Source organism: Cladophialophora immunda (genome assembly GCF_000835495.1).
Source record: "Cladophialophora immunda strain CBS 83496 unplaced genomic scaffold supercont1.1, whole genome shotgun sequence".
NCBI lineage: Eukaryota > Fungi > Ascomycota > Eurotiomycetes > Chaetothyriales > Herpotrichiellaceae > Cladophialophora > Cladophialophora immunda.
Window position 1 is genome coordinate 2,493,804 of NW_015622541.1, and position 18,822 is coordinate 2,512,625.

The 18,822-nt window shown below is 51.1% G+C and overlaps 1 protein-coding gene across 1 annotated transcript; it reads left to right on the top strand.

The window, feature by feature from the left end:
- Window positions 1–12,765: 12,765 nt before the first annotated feature.
- Window positions 12,766–17,767, top strand: PV07_00742 (uncharacterized protein; the record flags this gene model as incomplete). Its single annotated transcript, XM_016387216.1, has 12 exons — window positions 12,766–12,853; window positions 12,936–13,016; window positions 13,083–13,234; window positions 13,313–13,926; window positions 13,977–14,089; window positions 14,169–14,241; window positions 14,304–14,856; window positions 15,330–15,481; window positions 15,550–15,594; window positions 15,651–16,434; window positions 16,491–16,742; window positions 16,811–17,767. The coding sequence occupies 12 exons, from the start codon at window positions 12,766–12,768 to the stop codon at window positions 17,765–17,767; spliced, it is 3,864 nt and encodes a 1,287-aa protein (XP_016254144.1).
- Window positions 17,768–18,822: the final 1,055 nt, after the last annotated feature.

The window sequence follows — 18,822 nt, forward strand, 5'->3', positions numbered from 1 at the left end:
AGGTCATCATCATGGTAATGCCATACAAAGACGCTTAGCTTGTCTCTGTCCAGTGCTGCAGCAGCCCCGACATCGGGTCCTTCACGCACACTGTTCTGGAGAATGCTTTCCAGCGGGATTTGGGCTTCGCTTTTGGTCTCGAGACGGGATCCTACCATCTTCGCAAACATTCTGAACACATTGAGGACAGGCAAGTCAATGTCGTTGGTTGCGAGGACTCGGAACCCGGCAAAGTACGGTTGATCCTCAAACTCGAAGGCCCAGGTGAGAGCGCCTTCGAGATTTACCCCGTTCTTGGCCGCAAGGTCTTGCTTCCGGATGAAACTGGCTGCGGTATAAGATGAATACATGGTCCCGTTCCTATAGCCAAGCTGTGGGCCCTGAGCGGCGGCGGCACCTTCGGGATCAGATTCGCCAATGACAATGGGCTTCTCTTTGAGTTCTGGGAACGAGGCAATGACACCAAAAGATTCATCAATGATACGCAGCTGTCGACCAACATTCATCCGAACGTGCTGCGACTTCTCGATGAACTCCGGCTTTCCTTTGGCATGAAATGAAGTGAAATCGAGAGGAGAGCCCGTCTTTCCGGTGACGTGGTTCTTTCCTCGTAGGCAGTGCTCGAAGAATTTCCGCAGGTATTCTGGCCCACCATCTGCCGTCTCAGGGCCACCGACGAACGCCGTGGGGAGTGCCTTTCGCACGTTCTCGACAGTGTAATCGTGGAGTTTGCAGAACTCTTCATGAGTTCCTTGCCAGTAGCCAATGTTGGGTTCGTTCCAGGTCTCCCAGTACCAAGTCTCTGCTTCAGCTTTGCCGTATTTCTCGACCACATGTTTGGTCCACTGGTAAACCAGCTCTCCCCACTTCTCGTAATCCTTGGGAGGATACGTCCAGCCGGTGAAGACTTCTTTGTATGAAGCCTTCGGTGTCCATGAGTGCTGGTAGGGATGGGGGTTGGTCGACATCGCCTCTGGCATGAAACCGAACTGGACGTAGGGCTTGACATTTCGAGACAGCCAAGTATCGTAGATCTTGTCGATGATGGTCCAGTCGTAGATGGGATTGCCTTTTTCATCTTCGGTGTAGACATTTGTGCTTCCCCATTTCAATGCATGAACTCCCTTGCCGGTGGTGAATTGGTTGTGGACGCGAAAATAAACCTGATCGCTTCCGAGGTCGCCCAATTTCCGGATCAATCGTTCGCCATCCTTCATATATACATAGTTGGGTTCATCGCACCCAAAGAATCTGTATATCGGTTTGAAAGCCCCCAGTTTTCGGTCCCCATAGACGGCGATTGGCACGTTGAGTGGCATCTTGACTCTTTGCTGCCAGTGCAGGGGCAAGTAGTTCCAGACTCCTACCTGGCAGTGCAAAGCCACTCCATATGTACACACAGATAGTCATGGTGCATGCCACCGGAAAATTGCCTCGAGTGGGGAAGGTCGATTCCACTGCAACTTTCTACTAGAAGAATTAACTGGAGTGGTTCTGCTACGGGCTTCTTGCGTAACCACAATGCCCTCTCCAACCCCATCACAATAGCCACCCCCGAGCGGTTGTTCGCACTTTCGCCGATGCTGCATGTTCTCTCCAAACGACCTCGGTAAGCATCATGTTGGATTATGCGGAGTGGCACCAATGGGGAGAGTAAACGCTGGATCTAGTGGATGCAGGTTTGCTGCAAGAGCTGGAGCTGTCTAACTTGAAAAGGCTTGCGATTGACACTCTTAGCCTAAAATCCCTGCTTCGATGCCGGCTTAAAGGGGCTCTACGCTGGTTCAAAAAGCACTTCTGCATGGGCAACTTCGCATGTGGATACATACTAACCTGTCACGCAATGTGGGCTCAGAGAGAAAGCCGGTATCCGTTCTCGCCTGAATTCAAGACTGATACTTAGGTGCTCCAGGTAGGGATCATCACGGCTTCCCTTCGTCGATCACGGCGAGCTTCCGGAGCCAGATGGCAACTCTCTAGGATATCTCGCTGCCAGTCCGAACTCCAACAACTCGGGAGAGAAGATACCCCCACTGCAACAGAGTTCTTTGGCCCTCAGAATCTCAGTGAGTCGCTCTGTGTATCAGGCGAGTGATGATTCCTTACAAGAGCCGTGCTTGTGAGTGTTTTCCGGTTTCTTGAAAAACTAAAGAATGGGTAACAATGCTCATAGTCACAAAGGCACAGAATGTAAAAAACACAAGGTCCGGTGTGACCAGTCTCCCGGACAGTCAAGCTGCGCACGATGTAAAAAGTATGGCTATCGTTGCGTTAGCAGTAACAAGCTAGAGAGGATCATTGAAGATGACAGAGAGTATGTGCTCCATCACCGCTGGCTGTGTGAGGATTGACTCTAATGGAACAATCCCTTAAGCTGGAAGAAAGAGGCCGACACAAACATCGTCCAGCTCCAAGCTGCGGTTACAGAGCTCCTCCAGCAAAATGGAATGCCGCCACTATCCTCATTCCCTGCAAGCCTTACGGAGCTGGGTGATTACGACCGTCTCAAGGCGGGCTTCACAGCTGCCACTGCCGTCAAAGACAGCCGAGATATTAGAACTCGGGAAACATCTCAAGAGCCAACCGCGGAGCAGGAACTTGTCTCTGCGCCCATGCGCAGTTTGTTCGAAGTCACCAAATTGAGGAATATCCGGAGTGACGTGCCTCAGCACAGAATTGCAAGGACACCGGAGGACGATTTGATCTCTCGCGGCGCCCTTCCTCACCATGTCGCGAGGGAACTCTTTTCATTCTTCGACACCACCATGAACCATATCTTGTGGGGAGGGATTGCTCTTATCCATCGGGATCTCGAATCTGCCCGGAGATCTTCCTCGCTGCTCTGCGCAGCCATCCTGGCAGTGGCAGCATTGCACTTCCCTCAGGGAGACGAGATCTTTGAATTCTGCTATTCCGAGTTTGTCTCCCTGGTTTCCGGGTCCATCATCTATCGTGACCACAATCTGGATGATATTCGAGCTCTCTGCATCGGTGCTTTTTGGCTCCCAGACCTCAGCTGGAAACTTTCTGGTGTAGCTGTTCGGATTGCGACCGAGCTTAATCTTCATCAAGCATTCCACAAGATGCAAAGAGGCGAGCCAGACCAATACGAGCGAGCACAGTTATGGTATCTCCTCTATGTCTGTGACCACCACTATAGCATTGCATATGGTCGCCCTCCGGTCATACATGATAACGCCGCAATTAAAGGCTATGAATCCTTCTTGAGCACCCCCTTGGCTGGGCCAGCGGATATGAGACTGATGGCTCAAGTGGCTCTGTTCATTACTCTGACCAATGCGTATCACACCTTTGGTTCTGACGGCCAACAACCGCTGAATGAGGAGGATTTCAATACGTTGAGAGCGTTCTGCTTGGAGGTGGAAGGGTGGCGGATGAAATGGCAGCCTAGAATAGGTGAGACGCCGCTGCTAGACCAAAATTAACAGCGATCAAACTGACAATTCAGCGCCGAACCCTTACGTTGGCACTTACCCTTCGAAAGGTGTTGTACTGCATTACCATTTCGCCAAGTTACAACTCAACTCTCTTGCTCTGCGGGCTATCTCGCCAAACCATCAATTCTCCCTTGATCGAAGGGAGGCGGCTAACTCGGCTATTGCCTCTGCTATGTCCACCATGAACTTAGTTCTACATGAGCCTGATATCCGCAATGCCGTTGCGCGTGTGACCTTGTTCAAGCATACCATGGTAGCATTTGCCGCCGTATTTCTGCTCAAGGTTGTGTGGAGCTGGAATTCTGCGTCGCTCAACATTGACAGACGACAGGTCCTAGAGCTTGTCCAGGCTGTGGTGGACTTGCTGTCAGGCGTTCAAGCTAGTCGAAGACATTTGTGCCGCTACATCGCGACAGGATTGAGCAAGATGATTTCCAGACTCAAATCGAAACCCTTGTCCCAACCACGACACGACGCAGACGGTGCCATCAATATCTCAGGAGGTATAGACGACGATTCCTACGGGTCAATGAGCGAGAACGTCTCGGATGCGTTGGGATTTGAAGACGACTGGATGCTGACATCATCCATTGACCCATTTTGCTTTTCCATTACATGAAGTATACGGAGCTTTGATCTCGAAGGGACGTATTTTATGTGTCTCAGCTACACTGTCTCCAGGAACAGGACGAAGTCAATTTCAGAAGCGAATCTAGAGACCCGTCAACTTTTGGTGAAAACAACGAAAACCAGAAGTATTAAATCCCTCTCCACGTCTTCTCTGTTCCAAGTAACCAAAGAAAATCTACAACCATGTTTCTGTTTCGCCAACTCCGAGCTTGCTCTGGGGAGAAATTACCGATCTGCCCTTGGGGTAGTGTGAGACTTCGCACTTGCTCCGAGTTTGCACATCAGGTGCCCGGAAGTTCTGCGAGACCCACGCCATTTCGCCGACGAGTCAGGCAACTTGATATTGAGTTTCCCCGGACAGTTCCCCAGGCCTCCGCATACGTGTAGCCTTGCCGGATCCGGCTATAGAATTGCACATTCCCACACCCACCCACGACCCCTCCTCCAAATTTCACCCGCCTATATTTGAGAGATATTCCTTCCCAACACTACTTTTCCTTTTCATCTCCAACAGCCGTTTCAACATGGATTCGAAAGCGATTCAATATGTCGAAGAGCTCGAAAGCTCTCCCTCTCGTGACCCTCAAGAGCGAGCAGAAGAGCTTGTTCCAGAGACTCCAACGGCGAAGAAAAACTGGAGGAGCTACATTTGGGACTCTCTAGACAAGTCTCCAGAAGAGCGGAAGTTCGTGTTCAAACTCGACTGCGCCTTGTTGACTTTTGGTTGTCTCGGTAAGGTCTGTGCAACTGGAATAGCAATGTTCGCTGACGATCATTCGCAGGCTACTTTATCAAGTACCTTGACCAAGCCAATTTGAACAATGCCTTTGTCTCTGGAATGTGAGAGCGGAATAGAATCGCATGGCTAGAATCGAACCTGACACAAGAACAGGAAAGAAGATCTCAACCTCTATGGCAACCAATTGAACTACATGCAGACCTGCTATTCTGCAGGATATGTTATTGGCGGCTTGCCTACCAATATGATCCTCACACGCGTGAGGCCGTCTATCTTTATTCCATGCATGGAGGTGAGTGCATACAGGACCTTGTTTCTCTCGCCCGCAGTTGATGAGGATGTATAGCTTCTGTGGACCATTTGTACCATGGCCTCTTCGCGAGCATCCTCTGCCCACCAATTCTACGCCATCCGCTTCTTCGTTGGTAAGTAGCAACGACGCCATTGAGTACATTTCCATTCATATGCTTCCAGAGGTCTTTTTCAGACACTTTGGCTAACCCCGTCTCAGGCTTGTTTGAAAGTGCACTCTACCCGGGCATGATATATATCATTGGCTCTTGGTATCGATCGGATGAGCTAGCCAAACGTTCGTGCATCTTCCAAGCGGCTTATCCTGTTGGGACCATGTTCTCTGGCTACCTGATGGCTGCCGTCTACCACTTGGAAGGGGTCGGAGGTCTTCGTGGATGGCAGTGGTAGGTCGAGCGCGAGTCATCTATATTCACAACTTCTCCTGACCCTAAAATGCAGGCTGTATATCATGGACGGCGTTATTTCGCTTCCAATAGCCATCGCCGGGTTCTTCGTCATACCGGACTTTCCAGACATCACTCGTGCGTGGTACTTTACAGAGCAGGTCAGTTCAGCTTCTTTAAGCCCCCCAACAATCAGCCACATCGGGTCTAACGTTGTGTTCGCTGTCGCTCCAGGACATCGCCCTAGCTAGGAAGCGCATACAACTTGAGGGTCGGGCAACTCGTCAACCGTATACACGAGCCAAGTTCTGGAAGATTCTGACTTCCTGGCACATCTGGTGTCTCATTCCCCTTTACGTGTAAGTCACGATCCGCCTCGGGTTCTTATTGTCGATGTACAGGGCTGATATGCTGCAGGTGTTGGAACAATGGCGGCGCCTCCGGACAGCCGGTGTTTGCTCAGTTTCTGAAGGATTCCAAGAGCCCCAAGTACACTGTACCGCAAATCAACAACTATCCTACCTCGACCTACGGTTTGCAAGTGTTTTGCACTCTTGTTTTCGCCTGGACATCCGACTCCGTCCTGAAAGGCCGAAGATGGCCCTCGATCATCATCGGAGGTGTAAGTCTACCGGGACAGTGCTTCCCTCCCTACTTCCAGATCGCCAGAATCTCAAGTCTAACGGCGGGTCTACAAGCTCTTTAATATCATCTGCTATATCTCGCTCTGGATCTGGGACATCCCCAATGGCTGGCGATGGGCATGCTACATTCTCATGGGAGTGGGCGCTGCACTCGCTGGAATCATCATGAGGTGCGCACCAGGTGTCCAACCCGCCACATGCTGCCCTTGCATCAAAAGCTTACCTATCGTCCTCTAGCTGGGCTCATGAAATCTGCTCTTCGGACAATGAAGAGCGCGCCATGGTCACCGGGGGGATGAACCAGATGGCCTATGTGATCCAGATCTGGCTGCCTCTGATCATCTGGCAGCAAGTCCACGCGCCGAAATATACCGCCGGATTCGCCACCGTCTTGTTCATCGGCGGCCCGGCCATGATCGGATTGACTATTCTGACCATGTGGCTGCACAAGAGAGAGAAAAACAGGTGAGTGGAGTACTTTGATCCCGCATCATCTGTCTTTCTGGTTCGGTGATGGGATGAGACTAATCCTATGGTGTGCGATCAGATTGGCTGCCGAAAGAGAGACGAACCAGCAATCGTACTCTAATGACAAGGAGGCGATCGTCTAACCCTCTCTCGGAGTAGCAAGGAAGGTGATGATGGCGGCTGGTTGTATGCTGATCAGGGTGCTATCAGCCTTCCTAGGAGGAGATTCTTAAGGTCTCACACTAGAACGATTTATGAAAGTGTTTTGACATGTGAGAGAAACCGTGCACGCTTTGACAGTACAATGACGATATCGAGTATTCCCACAAACACACGCAAGAGGGAGCATACAAGTTTGTAATCTGAGGTATCTTGTCTCCTTTTTATACTGTTGTATGACCTGCGGAAGTTAAAACTTCGCAAGAACAGGTCGCGTCAGGAAAGGCTGAATGAAGACGAAGGCGAAGCCGCTAGAGATTTACTGTACTGTCCCATATCGTTTGTCCAAAGAATTCTGCCTTTTGACGTCGGCATTCCCGATCTGCAAGCTACATCTGTTGTTCTTTCTCTTGAATCCTATCTCGACTTTCAAGAAGCAAATTGGCACGTAAATTCATCCCTGGGTCCCTATGGTCATCGGTAGGGCCCGCATTGAGCTTATTTCCCGGGCTAGTTACAATGTCTCTCTCTTCCTGAAGCGGATTATCGGTCCATTCCGCCCTGCTGCCATGTGATCCAAGAGCTGGTATTCGAGTGCCTCCGAATCAGGGCCAAGCAGACGGTCTTCCCTTCCGCCTCCCAGGTACTCCAGCTCGAACATCCAGACCGCACGGGCAATAGTGAGCCGCAGCTCCATCAGCGCCAGCCGCCACCCAATGCACATTCTGCTCCCGTAAGAGAATGGCGTTAGAGCCTCGTGGCATCGCTTGACGGATTCTTCGCTCGTCTGATCGGGCAACCAGCGCTCGGGGATGTGCTTGTGAGGGCAAGAATAGATCGCGGCATTGTGATGGAGAGTGTAGATGGGGACGGCTAGATCCACGCCTTGAGCAAAATGCTCGCCGCAGACGCTGAGGCCGCCGAGGAGCACTTCGCGCGGCAGGATTCCGGGAAGACTGGGGCTAATGCGGAGAGTCTCGTTGACGACGGCGTGCAGGTATCGACAAGAGTCCAGTGCCGGTCCTAGTCGGATGGCATCGATGTTGGGGAAGGCGGATCGCACCTCGGCGGTCAGTTTCGCCAGTGTCTTGGGATTTTGGGTGATGTAGAAGAAATTCGCCGCAAGCTGGGTGGCAGTGGTATCCGAACCTATTTCTCCTCCGGAGAGAGGCAGTCAGTATTTCTATTCAAGGGTACGAGTCACCCGCATTTCGTTTCGGAGGGCTTTTTCATGTCGTACCTCCAATAATCAACGTCCTTGCCTCCGAGAAGATCTCTCGCGGATCGGAGTAGGATGGACGGCCGTCCTTCTCTTTGGCGTTGCTCAGATACCAAAAGAAGTCCTTTCGATTTTGATCGGCCTTGAGCCTGATTTCGGCCTGTTGCTTTGCGTATTTGATCAATTGTGAACCTCGTTTGACGATGTCGGGAAAGAGGATCTTGTCCAGCCCCCATCGGTTGACAAAGGGACTTGAGCCGGCCTACGGCGGTGAGATTTAGTCTGAGACCTCTTGCAGAACCCTGCTCTGGGGGTAGGGAGCTTCATACAATGAGTTCACGGTGCACAGCGCCGTCGATAATCTCGGGGAGTTCTCTGCTTTCACCCCCGGCAAGCATACCAAAATCTTTGCCAAATACTAGATCTGCCATGACGTCGAATGTCAAATAGTTGCCCCATTTACCCATGTCGGCTGTCCAACATTGCGCCTCGCTCCGGAATGTTTCTTCTCCAGAGGCTGCATGGAACATTCGGCGGATGTGGAATTGCATGTAGTCCTCCATAGTCGCCAACGCGGATTCAGTGAAGGCCGGGGCCAACACTCGTCTTTTTTTGGCGTGGAGCGGTCGATCACGAGCGTTGAATGTACTTTCTATCCCCGAATGCTCAATGGCCGGTTGGTAGAAGACGGACTTTCTGACGTTCTGATTGACTCCATATATTTCTACGACGTTGTCAGCCAGTATTCGCCCTCGTGGGAATGGCCCTGAATGTTCCACCCCGACGCACTCACCCTTGATGGCGGCTGCATCATTGACTGTGACCAGATTTGGAGCGAGCCGTACAAATTTTCCTGGCAAAGCCACCTTGATAAGCAGAAGATCTCCATGGAAAGCCCTCCTGGCTCGCTCACCATATTTTTGATGTACATAGTACATATCCAGGTGTCTGTCACCTTTGTATGCATGGTACACGGCATACCAATTCGTGATTCTGGCCAGCAAGGGTCCAGGGTATTTTGCCAGCGGGTGGAAATAAAGTCGGTACACAATCAGTGCGAGGATCTTAACCGATGCTTGGTTAGCAAAGACACAACCGACCGGATCTGGATAGTCGTGGGCGGGAACATACATAGAAGACGACAGACAATATTGGCAATGTCAGTTTCCACGCAAATGGGATTGACCAGAGGGCCTGCATGAACTCTGTAGAACCATTTCCAGATAGTGCTGACGCAAACATGACTTCTGTGATCACTAAGAGGAAAGCCCAAGAGGATCAACGGTGTCGAGGTGTGGTCGGCTCTGAAATCAGGGGAGAGTATTGGATGTGAGTAAGACGCATTTTTAATGAACAGCTCTAGCCACTGCCTTTCCGCACTTCATGATCAACTTTCAAGCGTTGTTTCCAGCTCCATCCTATCGGAGTTGCCTTGATGTAGCCACCTTACTAGAGGGTCGACCTTGTCGTTGCGTAGCAAGTGGCTCCCCGATGCTTAGGCAGCACCAGCTTAATAATAAAGGGCTCGGTAACGGAGCACGAAAGCATCGAGAACCTAAGGTTGGAGAGGGAGGCACGGTGTTGACCTTCTCCACTAGTCTGGAACCCCATGGGGTCATGACAAGGCTGCGCCATACGGTGTGGAAAGCATTGGCTAATGTACTTGGCCCATGTTCCGTACCCTTCGGAACCGCCTTGCTATATTAATAATTTGGCATATTAATAACTGAGGCCTCGCAATTTGTGAAGTGACGCACATGATACATTGCTTGCACCAATGCAACGAGAATTCCGCCCTCTGCCTATCTACTCCTTGTGAAATCATTTATATTTTCGTCAGCCATGCTGGACTGATGTCCATCTGAGTCACTAAGCATACGAAACTTTGAGAGCTACATTGGTAGACACACAGAATGGTTTCGGATACGAGTGCCTTTCCGGATGGGACACCATACACCCTATACCACAATTATTATTCCATCTGCTCTATCATGATGCGTTATCTGATGCGAATCCGGGGTGATCCCGCCCATCCGGCCGCAAAAATGGACGTGACAGAACAAAATATCGATATCTTCAGCGAAGAGCAATTCAGTGAGGATTATTTGCTGAAAGTGAACCCGAATGGCCAGGTACGCCTGGGATGGAGAGGAAAACAGCTAGAAAACTGGGTTGTCAGCCTAGAACGCTAACGCATATCTACAATCCACCAGGTACCGGTGCTCGGAAGTCATGTCGCGTTCTCCTTTCCACTTGCACAGACGACTGCTATCAGCGCTTACGTCTCGGGGCGCCATCCCACTCTTCTACCGGAAGCTCATGCACAAACGATTCAAGAATCCCTCAAGAAGATGCATGATCTGAACTTCTTCACCCTCTCTTTCCTGAAGAGTCCGAAACTCGCTTCTGGCTTTGCGGACACCGCGCTAAAACGACTGGCCAAAACTGATATCAGCGAAGAGTATCGCAAAGCGTTGGAGTATAAGCTCATGATGTAAGTACACGTCATTACTCAGACCTTATAGTTTTGTTCTTACCTCTGATTCCTTCGTACTCACCGAATCGGTGCTGCGATTATCGATCGACCATCCTAAAATGCTCCAGGCTAATCACAAGTGGCCTACCAGTCTAAAACGCGACAAAGTCGATGCACTGAAGCCAGAAAAGATTCAGAGCGAAGTGAGCAGGGCTACCGCATACCTGGAAGAGGTAGCATCATACCTTCGACCCGAAACCGGCCCTTGGATGTTTGGACAACAGAGGCCCACGGCTCTCGATGCCCATCTCGTTGTCATGATAGCGAGATTGCAGGATGTCGGCCGGGGCGGTATGGTTCCAGATGCTTTGAAAGAATATGGCGAAAAGGCCATGAGCACCCCCGAATGGATTGAGGTTATGGAAGGAAGAAGAACCATGTATGACGGGTCTGGGCCAGTACCAGCACCTAAAGCTTAGATAGAGCCACGCTTGACGATAGAGTATCATTTTGACGTATTCGTCCTGGCTACAAATATGTCGAAACTGGGATAATTGCGACTCCGTTTTATTTTCATCAGGGATGCAGCTAGACTTTCTATACGCCTCTAGCATTAAACTGATCCGAGTTTATCGTCCATCTTCGAAAGACGCTGTTGTACTGAGGTAGGATGGGAGGTTGTCTTTTTTGCCTCGGTTGGAAATTGGTATTTGTGGTTGCCAGAGACGAGGCCTGTGTGAATTGTGTTATGATGCTACCTACGACAGAGGATCCAGTCCTCCAGGATCTATCCATTCTATAAGTGGCTTGCATCTGCAGACTCACACGGCGCCTAACCTATGGATAGTCGGCTCGCAGGCAGGTGTATCGTGCTATTCGATACTCCTTCGAGTCGAGTTCTTTCCTAACCCTTGTTCTAGTTCTGCCGTTCTCGGACTTGTTTACCCAGAGCCTAAAATATCTACCACGTCTCTTCCTAGGCTCCCCCAATGATGGCGAATCTCTCCTCAACAGGCTTCTTTTCCTTCGCCGGCGGCATGTCTCCCACCGGCTTCCCAATGACCATCTGGGACAACAGCTGCCACTGCCGAGGAATTTGCTCAGACCAGGTCTCCTGCACCTTTTCGTCAATGAGGGGATTATAATGCTGCACATTCGCTCCCAACCCCTCTGCTTCCAATGCCGTCCAGACGAGCAATTGGTGCATTCCACTGGTCTGTTCACGCCATCCCGGGAACTTATCGGCATACATCTTAAACGCTTGGAGAGGTTCAAACGGCGTCGGGTCCTCGAAGAAGAGGATCGTGCCGTAGGCCCCCTGAAATCCAGCAATCTTGGCTTCGGTGGCCTGTGCCTGTTCCGCTGCGACGAGGGGCTTCACCCCGGCGCGGACGATGTCCCACAGTTTTCGGTGCTCGTCTCCCACCAGGACAATGATGCGGGTGCTTTGGGTGTTGAAGGCTGACGGAGTGGCTAAGAGGACTTTCTGGACGATCTCTCCGAGCCTTTCCTTGGAGATGGTGGTTTCATTGGAGAGCTTGTAGACCGATCGCCGTTCGGCAACCGCAGCGATGATGCTGTCTGCAGTGTTTGGCGACATGGTTCGTTGTCCCTTGCCGAGAATTTCTGGTTACTGAGGCTTGTTTTGATAGTAAGGTTGCGGGAAGTCCAGTATGTTGATATATGGCTCTCATGTGTGATCCCTATTTTGTGTCCTCTTTGATCAGTCCCATCTGTGGTCGTGAGAGGGACAAGGTTAGTGAGGCTCTGAGCATCAGGGGCTGGCGATTTAGTAATCTAGGCGGAAACATCCCGACCATCTTCCTAGGTATTTTGTTGGTAATCGGAAAATGTGCCACTTCGGAATATTCCGAAGTCAAGTGATCCCAAGGATGCCAGCGGACGTGGAGAAGGACACAGGGAGCACGAATTGTAGATTGACGCTCGATGACCAACATCTCAGCTCGGCCAGATACTCTCCTATTCTTGGACATGGAACTGCTAACGCATGGATGAACAGGGGGGTTTTCCCGAAGCATGTACGGTGGCTCTTCAGCGTCGAGACATCGAGGAAACAGGAGCGATCCGAGCCTGCCCAACGGCACTGCCAACATATTGAATTCTGTCAAATGCCCCATCTTGGCTGGTTGATGTTTTCTGAAACATTAATTCATCGCCTTGAAGCCTCATTGTCATCCTCGAGACTGGTGCATACGTTCAGTTCGAATATACTAAAGAACTATGACGGACATGACAACCCGCCAACATCACGTAATGGGCGCCGATATACTGGAAGTTGATCACTTGATTGTCGGAGCAGGTCCTGCTGGGGCGTCACTGGCTTGTTTTCTGGGGAAACATGGTAAGTGTCTCAACGACACGGCCGAACTGTGTCCCAGATTCTATTCCGGATCATCTAACCGGCAGCATGTTTTGGACGATAGGACTGAAAGGATTGATCATAAGCTCTTCTCCGTCTTCGGCGAATACGCCTCGCGCTCATATCATCAATCAGCCTACGATGGGTAAGTTGGCCACCTGTCTCATCCAAGATTCCATTTCTAAAATCGTGTCTTTGGGTATTTCCTAAGAATGCATTCGCGACTTGGATATGGATATCGAAAATGAGTTCCTGAAGCTTGGGTACGCCGGCCCCGAGAAAGGGCTTACCCGTTGGTGCAGCACTATGAAAGGGAGAGAATTTGGTCGGATTCATTCGTGGGGCAGTGGTCCCAAGCGAGGGGTGCGTTATCAATATCTTCCTTTTTCTCAGAGGTATACGCCATGTGAAGACCATTGACGGGGAGATTACTTCACGCAGGGCGACTTCGAACAGCACAGCCCTTGCACGCATCTGGAGTTCCCTCAGACCCTTGTGGAGCCAATCCTGCTCAGATATGCCACTCAACATGGATTTCCTTGTCGCTTTAGCACTCGACTTACCCGGTTTGACACTTCAGCATCAGACTCGGTCCTTGCGGAAGTCGAAGATCGGATCTACGGCATAACCCAGAAAATCAGGTGCAAGTATCTTTATGGAGCAGATGGTGCCAAAAGCATCGTCGCCCAACAGCTTGGACTACCAATGTCTGTCAAACCGAGCCAAGGGATCGCGCTGAATGTTCTGCTTCGAGCTGATCTGTCGGACATAATGAAATCAAGAATTGGGAATCTGCACTACGTCATCCAACCAGATGCGGAGCAGCCTGACTTTGCTGCGTGGTCGATCGTGAGAATGGTCAAGCCATGGTATGAATGGCTAGTGATCATGATGTACAAGCCAACTTGTCCGGCAGATTTCATGCCTGAGAAAAAGCAGGTTGAGGATCAGGCCAAGTCCGTCATAGGTGATGCGTCAATACCCGTCGAAATCCTCCGAGTAGACAAGTGGATCATCAATGAGACTGTAGCAGAGTGCTACAGCAAAGGCCCAGTGTTGGAGTCACACCCTCCGTCAATCTACAGAACATTACTGAATTGCACAGATTTTGCCTGGGCGATGCGGTGCATCGACACCCTCCAATGAATGGGCTTGGATCGAATACCTGCATTCAAGATGCTGCCAACCTAGCATGGAAGGTTGCTCTGGTCGAAAGGGGTAGGTTCTATTTCCCAGACATTTGGTTACACGGTTCTGAACAGCCTTGAAGTGAGATCAATCTACTAACGAGAGGCAGGCCTCGCGGGGAGATCCCTTCTGGACAGCTACACCGTCGAGCGGGCACCAGTAGGGGCTGGAGTGGTTGGCCGGTAGGCCCCTCGCACCTTTTGGCAATGTAGAGACGTTTGCGACTAACAGGTCCGGATGTCAGGGCGAATTCCTCTCTTAGGGAGCATATACCTATCTTTGAATCTCTTGGGTTTCTTAATCCGTCTTTGCGGGAACGGAAGCAACAATTGGCCATCCTGGACGAAGTATCCGAACGTGGCCGACTTCGCCGTCGGCAACTCATCAACTCGATTGATTATACGTGTCACGAGTTCCTGGCGCAAGGATCCGATATGGGACAGCAATATAAGTCATCTGCCATCTTTCTCGACGATGCAGGAGAGCCTCCGAAGCCACCTTCAGATCCGGTCTTATATTACGAACCCCATACATACCCTGGGTTGAGACTGCCACATGCCTGGCTGAACACGAGCATTCCACAGAAGCCGGTGTCTACATTGGATCTGAGCGGCAAAGGCCGATTCACTCTCTTTACTGGCCATGGAGGAGAAATGTGGCGGGACGCTGCTGCCAAAGTCAAAGAAAGCCTGGGCTTGGAGGTGGCGGTGTTTGCGGTCGGCTTTGGTCTGGAATATGAAGCCGTCTATAATGACTGGTATCATCGCCGCGAAGTCAACGAAGACGGATGCGTCTTGGTACGTCCCGACAATTTCGTGGCGTGGAGAAGCATGAGTATGGTTGAGGACTGTCCGGCGATGTTACTCGGCGTGATGAGGAGGATTTTGTGCCTTTGAAAACCGAAGATCAATCTCATCTAGTCTACAAACTTGTATACAGGTGCTCAGCTTGTGACATCCTCTTTTGGTATGCTACCACATCAAACAGCGGCGCTAGCGCGTAGGGGTGAGACTCGAGTTACTCTCCTACCAGAATATGATGATTCAGCGAATATGATCCAGCCCCAGACTGCCACCCTCTCCACGCTTTGATATTTTCCCCGCACGGAGGTACTCCGCCAGCACCCACCCCCCCTCCCCCGACTTGGATGCTTGGCACGCCCCATATTCCGCGCTAGGAAATCGTCTTTCTCCTGACAAATCGACTCTCCCCCGTCGTCTTGGATCTGCGACAATTTCGAGCATGTATTGATTGTTTACAGCACGACTAGTTGAGACCATGCCTGCTCCATCAGAATCTCAGCCTACCATCAACGCGAGGACTGGTGGCAGAATTGCCAAAAAGGGGACCCAACATCCTGCTGCCCGTCGAAAGAGAGACCCATATACAACGCACGCCTGCAATCGATGCAAAGCCGCCAAAGTTCGTTGTGATGGCCGTCTTCCGTGTGCATACTGCGCAGCGCGTGATCCGTTGACTTGTCACTACAGTGCACAGCATTTGCCAAGCTTCCTGGTGGAAGAGCAGCAGCAAGAGTATGCTGGACGATCCTCGAGGCTATCAATCGTCCAGCAAAGACTGATTTCAACAGGGACAATGAAGACTACATTCACGCATCGCTGTTAGCGCTCCTTGAGCAGCAAGGCCACAAGCTAGACCTCTTGACAGGGCAAATGGCAATGCTGACCGGCGCTCAAAAGCTGCCTGGCCCACCGAGTTCAAGCGAGCACGGCTTCGAGACAGCTTATAAAAAGGCATTGCCATTGCTCTACAGCCAAACGAGCTCACTGTTTTGCATAAATGTGATCGATACTGGGGACCAAAGGTTCGACGGTTCCTACAAGACAACGTCACAGCCTGCCTCATCGCCAACGTCAACGCCGTCTCCTTTCTGGATCATCCAGGGCGAGATCATTGAGGGGGAATGGAGCGACATGGCGGTGAGCGATGCCTCTAAGACTTCGAGCTCAGCGTCGCATATGCACCTGCCTCAGATACTCTCTCCTTCGAGCTTGATCCACCCACTGGAAGAGCTGGACGACAACCAGATTATGCAAACCATAGAGTCGTATGGAGTTCTGGAAGGGCTTATGTATCCCATTGTCGATACGACCAACATTATTCGAATAGCGGAATGCTTCACGGATGCTCGAGCACGTTACTCGAATCAAAGACCACCCGAGTCCCAGACATTAGAACTATGCCGGAGTGATCTGACCATTCTAAAGCTGGTGTTAGCGACAGGGCTGCTTACAGAAGGCGATATGCACAATACAATGGCACTGAGGCTTTTCCAAAGCGTCCATTCAGAGGTAGAGTCAATGCTCTGGAGCGACACTGTGGACCTGAAAGATTTGGTGTCAATGACATTAGTGGTAATGGCCCCTTCCACAGAATCCAACCCATACGAGGCCTAACTTGTGTCTTGCAGAGCATTTTCTATCTACGTCGCGGAATATGGCGTCGCGGATGGCGCTTCCTAGGAAACGTCACACGAATCATTCTAGAGCTCGGGTTGAATCGGGAGATTGTGCTCATTCGCTCCTTCCCCGATGCATCAACTCGTACTTGTGCCATTAACACCATCTGGACAATTTATGTTCTTGAACGCCAGCTCAGCTACGGGCTGGGAGTAGCAAACGCTGCTCAAGAGCTCTGTCTCGAGCCAACATTTCCGCGGCCTGTAGGTCCAGAACTTGGCAACCCTCCCTTTCCGATCGCTCTAAGCGGCTAACCGATAGCGTGTATCAGCTTGGTGCAGTCTTCTTAACAGCCATGGTCGAGTACGCGCGGATCGGAAAACAAGCCACTGATGATCTCTTCTGTGATAGTAGAGACACGAGACATCAGCTGCTACATAACTGGCAAGAAAAGTACGCATTTTTCCAATACCAACTTGAACGGTGGACGCAATACACGTCTAGCGACTTGGAACATACCAGCGCCAATGAGAAGGCGGGAGCAGCTCTCCATCTAGTGCGCACAACCCTCTCCTTACGTGCAAACCATCTTCGAACCCTTATCTCCCGAGCATTTCTCTGCACAACTCTCCGTGACGCAGCGCCGTCAGACATTTGGACCACATCTGTGGACGTGGCCGCAGACACAGTGCAGATATTGGCGGGGCTGGATCATTCTACAAAGGAGTACCGGTTCCACCAGGCCCTCTTCAACCATTTCCTCATCTCGGCTTTGGATGTCCTGCTTTTTGCGACCACTTTCGGCTCTTCGAGACGTGGAAATCCTTCTGCAAATGGCAGCGAGATAATCATAACGGAAGAAGCTCATCTCAAAGCTCGACAAGGCTCCTTGGTCTCGCTGAACCTTCTTCGTACTCTGGCGGAGACCACACATCAATCGAAATATCTCTGGGAACGCATGCGAGGAGTGACAGCTCATCTGCATTTGAACAATTATTTGTTTACTACTGCGCCAGGCTCACGTCGTGCATCCAGTGGAATTGCAGGCCCCGAACTCCCAGGACAAGCTGCAGCAAGTGGGCCAGCCGACAAGGCAAGTACTGAAAACTTCGCTTCAAGGGCGGAGCAAGCAAATAATAAGAGCGTGGGCCAAAGTGATACCAACACTGCAGGACCGAAGCATTCTCGCCCGATAGAGAATTACGCTGTCTGGGACTGGGGCGGAGGCTCGCTCCTGTCAGAGTTTGAGTTTCTGCCCGATACAAGCTCACTTCGACTATTCCCTTGACCGAAGAGCGTTCACTGGAAAGGGATATATTTGTATACACCTATTTGCAGAACCAGAGCAATCCCAACCCCTCCCGAACCTATCCTCCCCTCCGAGTTCGTAATATACCTCCATCAACGATTGATATAGTCAAGCGGAACCGGAAAGTACGAGAATCGCTTTAACTTTATCCGTTATCTATAAGCTTTATCGTGTCCGGGGATCGAATTCGTTAGCATACACGTGCTAGAACGCGTAGAGGCTTGTCCAGGGGGGTGGTAGGTAGGAAGGGGTTTCTGGTCGTTAGCCCCTGTTTCGCTCTGACACCCAACAACACACAAACTAAACACTCGAGGAAGGCCGACCAAGTCCAGTCGCAAGGTAGTGCACAGGAAGCAGGGGGGGGATCTGTAAAGCCGCGGAAGCACTTCTACCGTTAGCACGTTATCACGTTATCGTTGCTCTCTGATGCAAAACTCACTACTCTTGCCCAAAGGGCTGGCACTATAGTCCCACTGGGACTGGATGCGCACCAATGTTAGTGCCACAGTGAACAGAGTCCCCTGACATTCCCAATACAGTCAGGGCAACAAAGAGGACACTTGTACCTGCTGCTCTCTTAGTGTCCTGTGCACTGAGTGCAGGGCCAGGGCAATATGACCCGACATCAGCTGATGGCCTTGTGCTCTCATAGCCTTATGCCCTACTCCGCCCAAAGGAGAAGTCCAGAAATGAAACACAGATCGATTACGTCTCCGAGCAATACTGATGTTCCTCTCGCTCGGCCTGCTTTTTCCCCTCGTACCATGTACCGATGGTACGCCGATTCTTTTCGAAGTACATGAAAATCCAATTTACTCTAACATGGTGGTTGGGTTCTCAAACAGAAATCCATCGAGGTCAAGCAATTCAGGGAAGAACAGTGCCTCGGACTGCGTCAGATTGGCATAGGCGTGGGCTGAATCGAATGTCAGGGCGGCGCCCATCTTCCACCGATGGGAAGAGTTTTTATCCCTTCGCGCGATGAACTCGTCCCTGTTCTCCGGCGATGTCAACGTCTTTAAGAACTGCGCCAG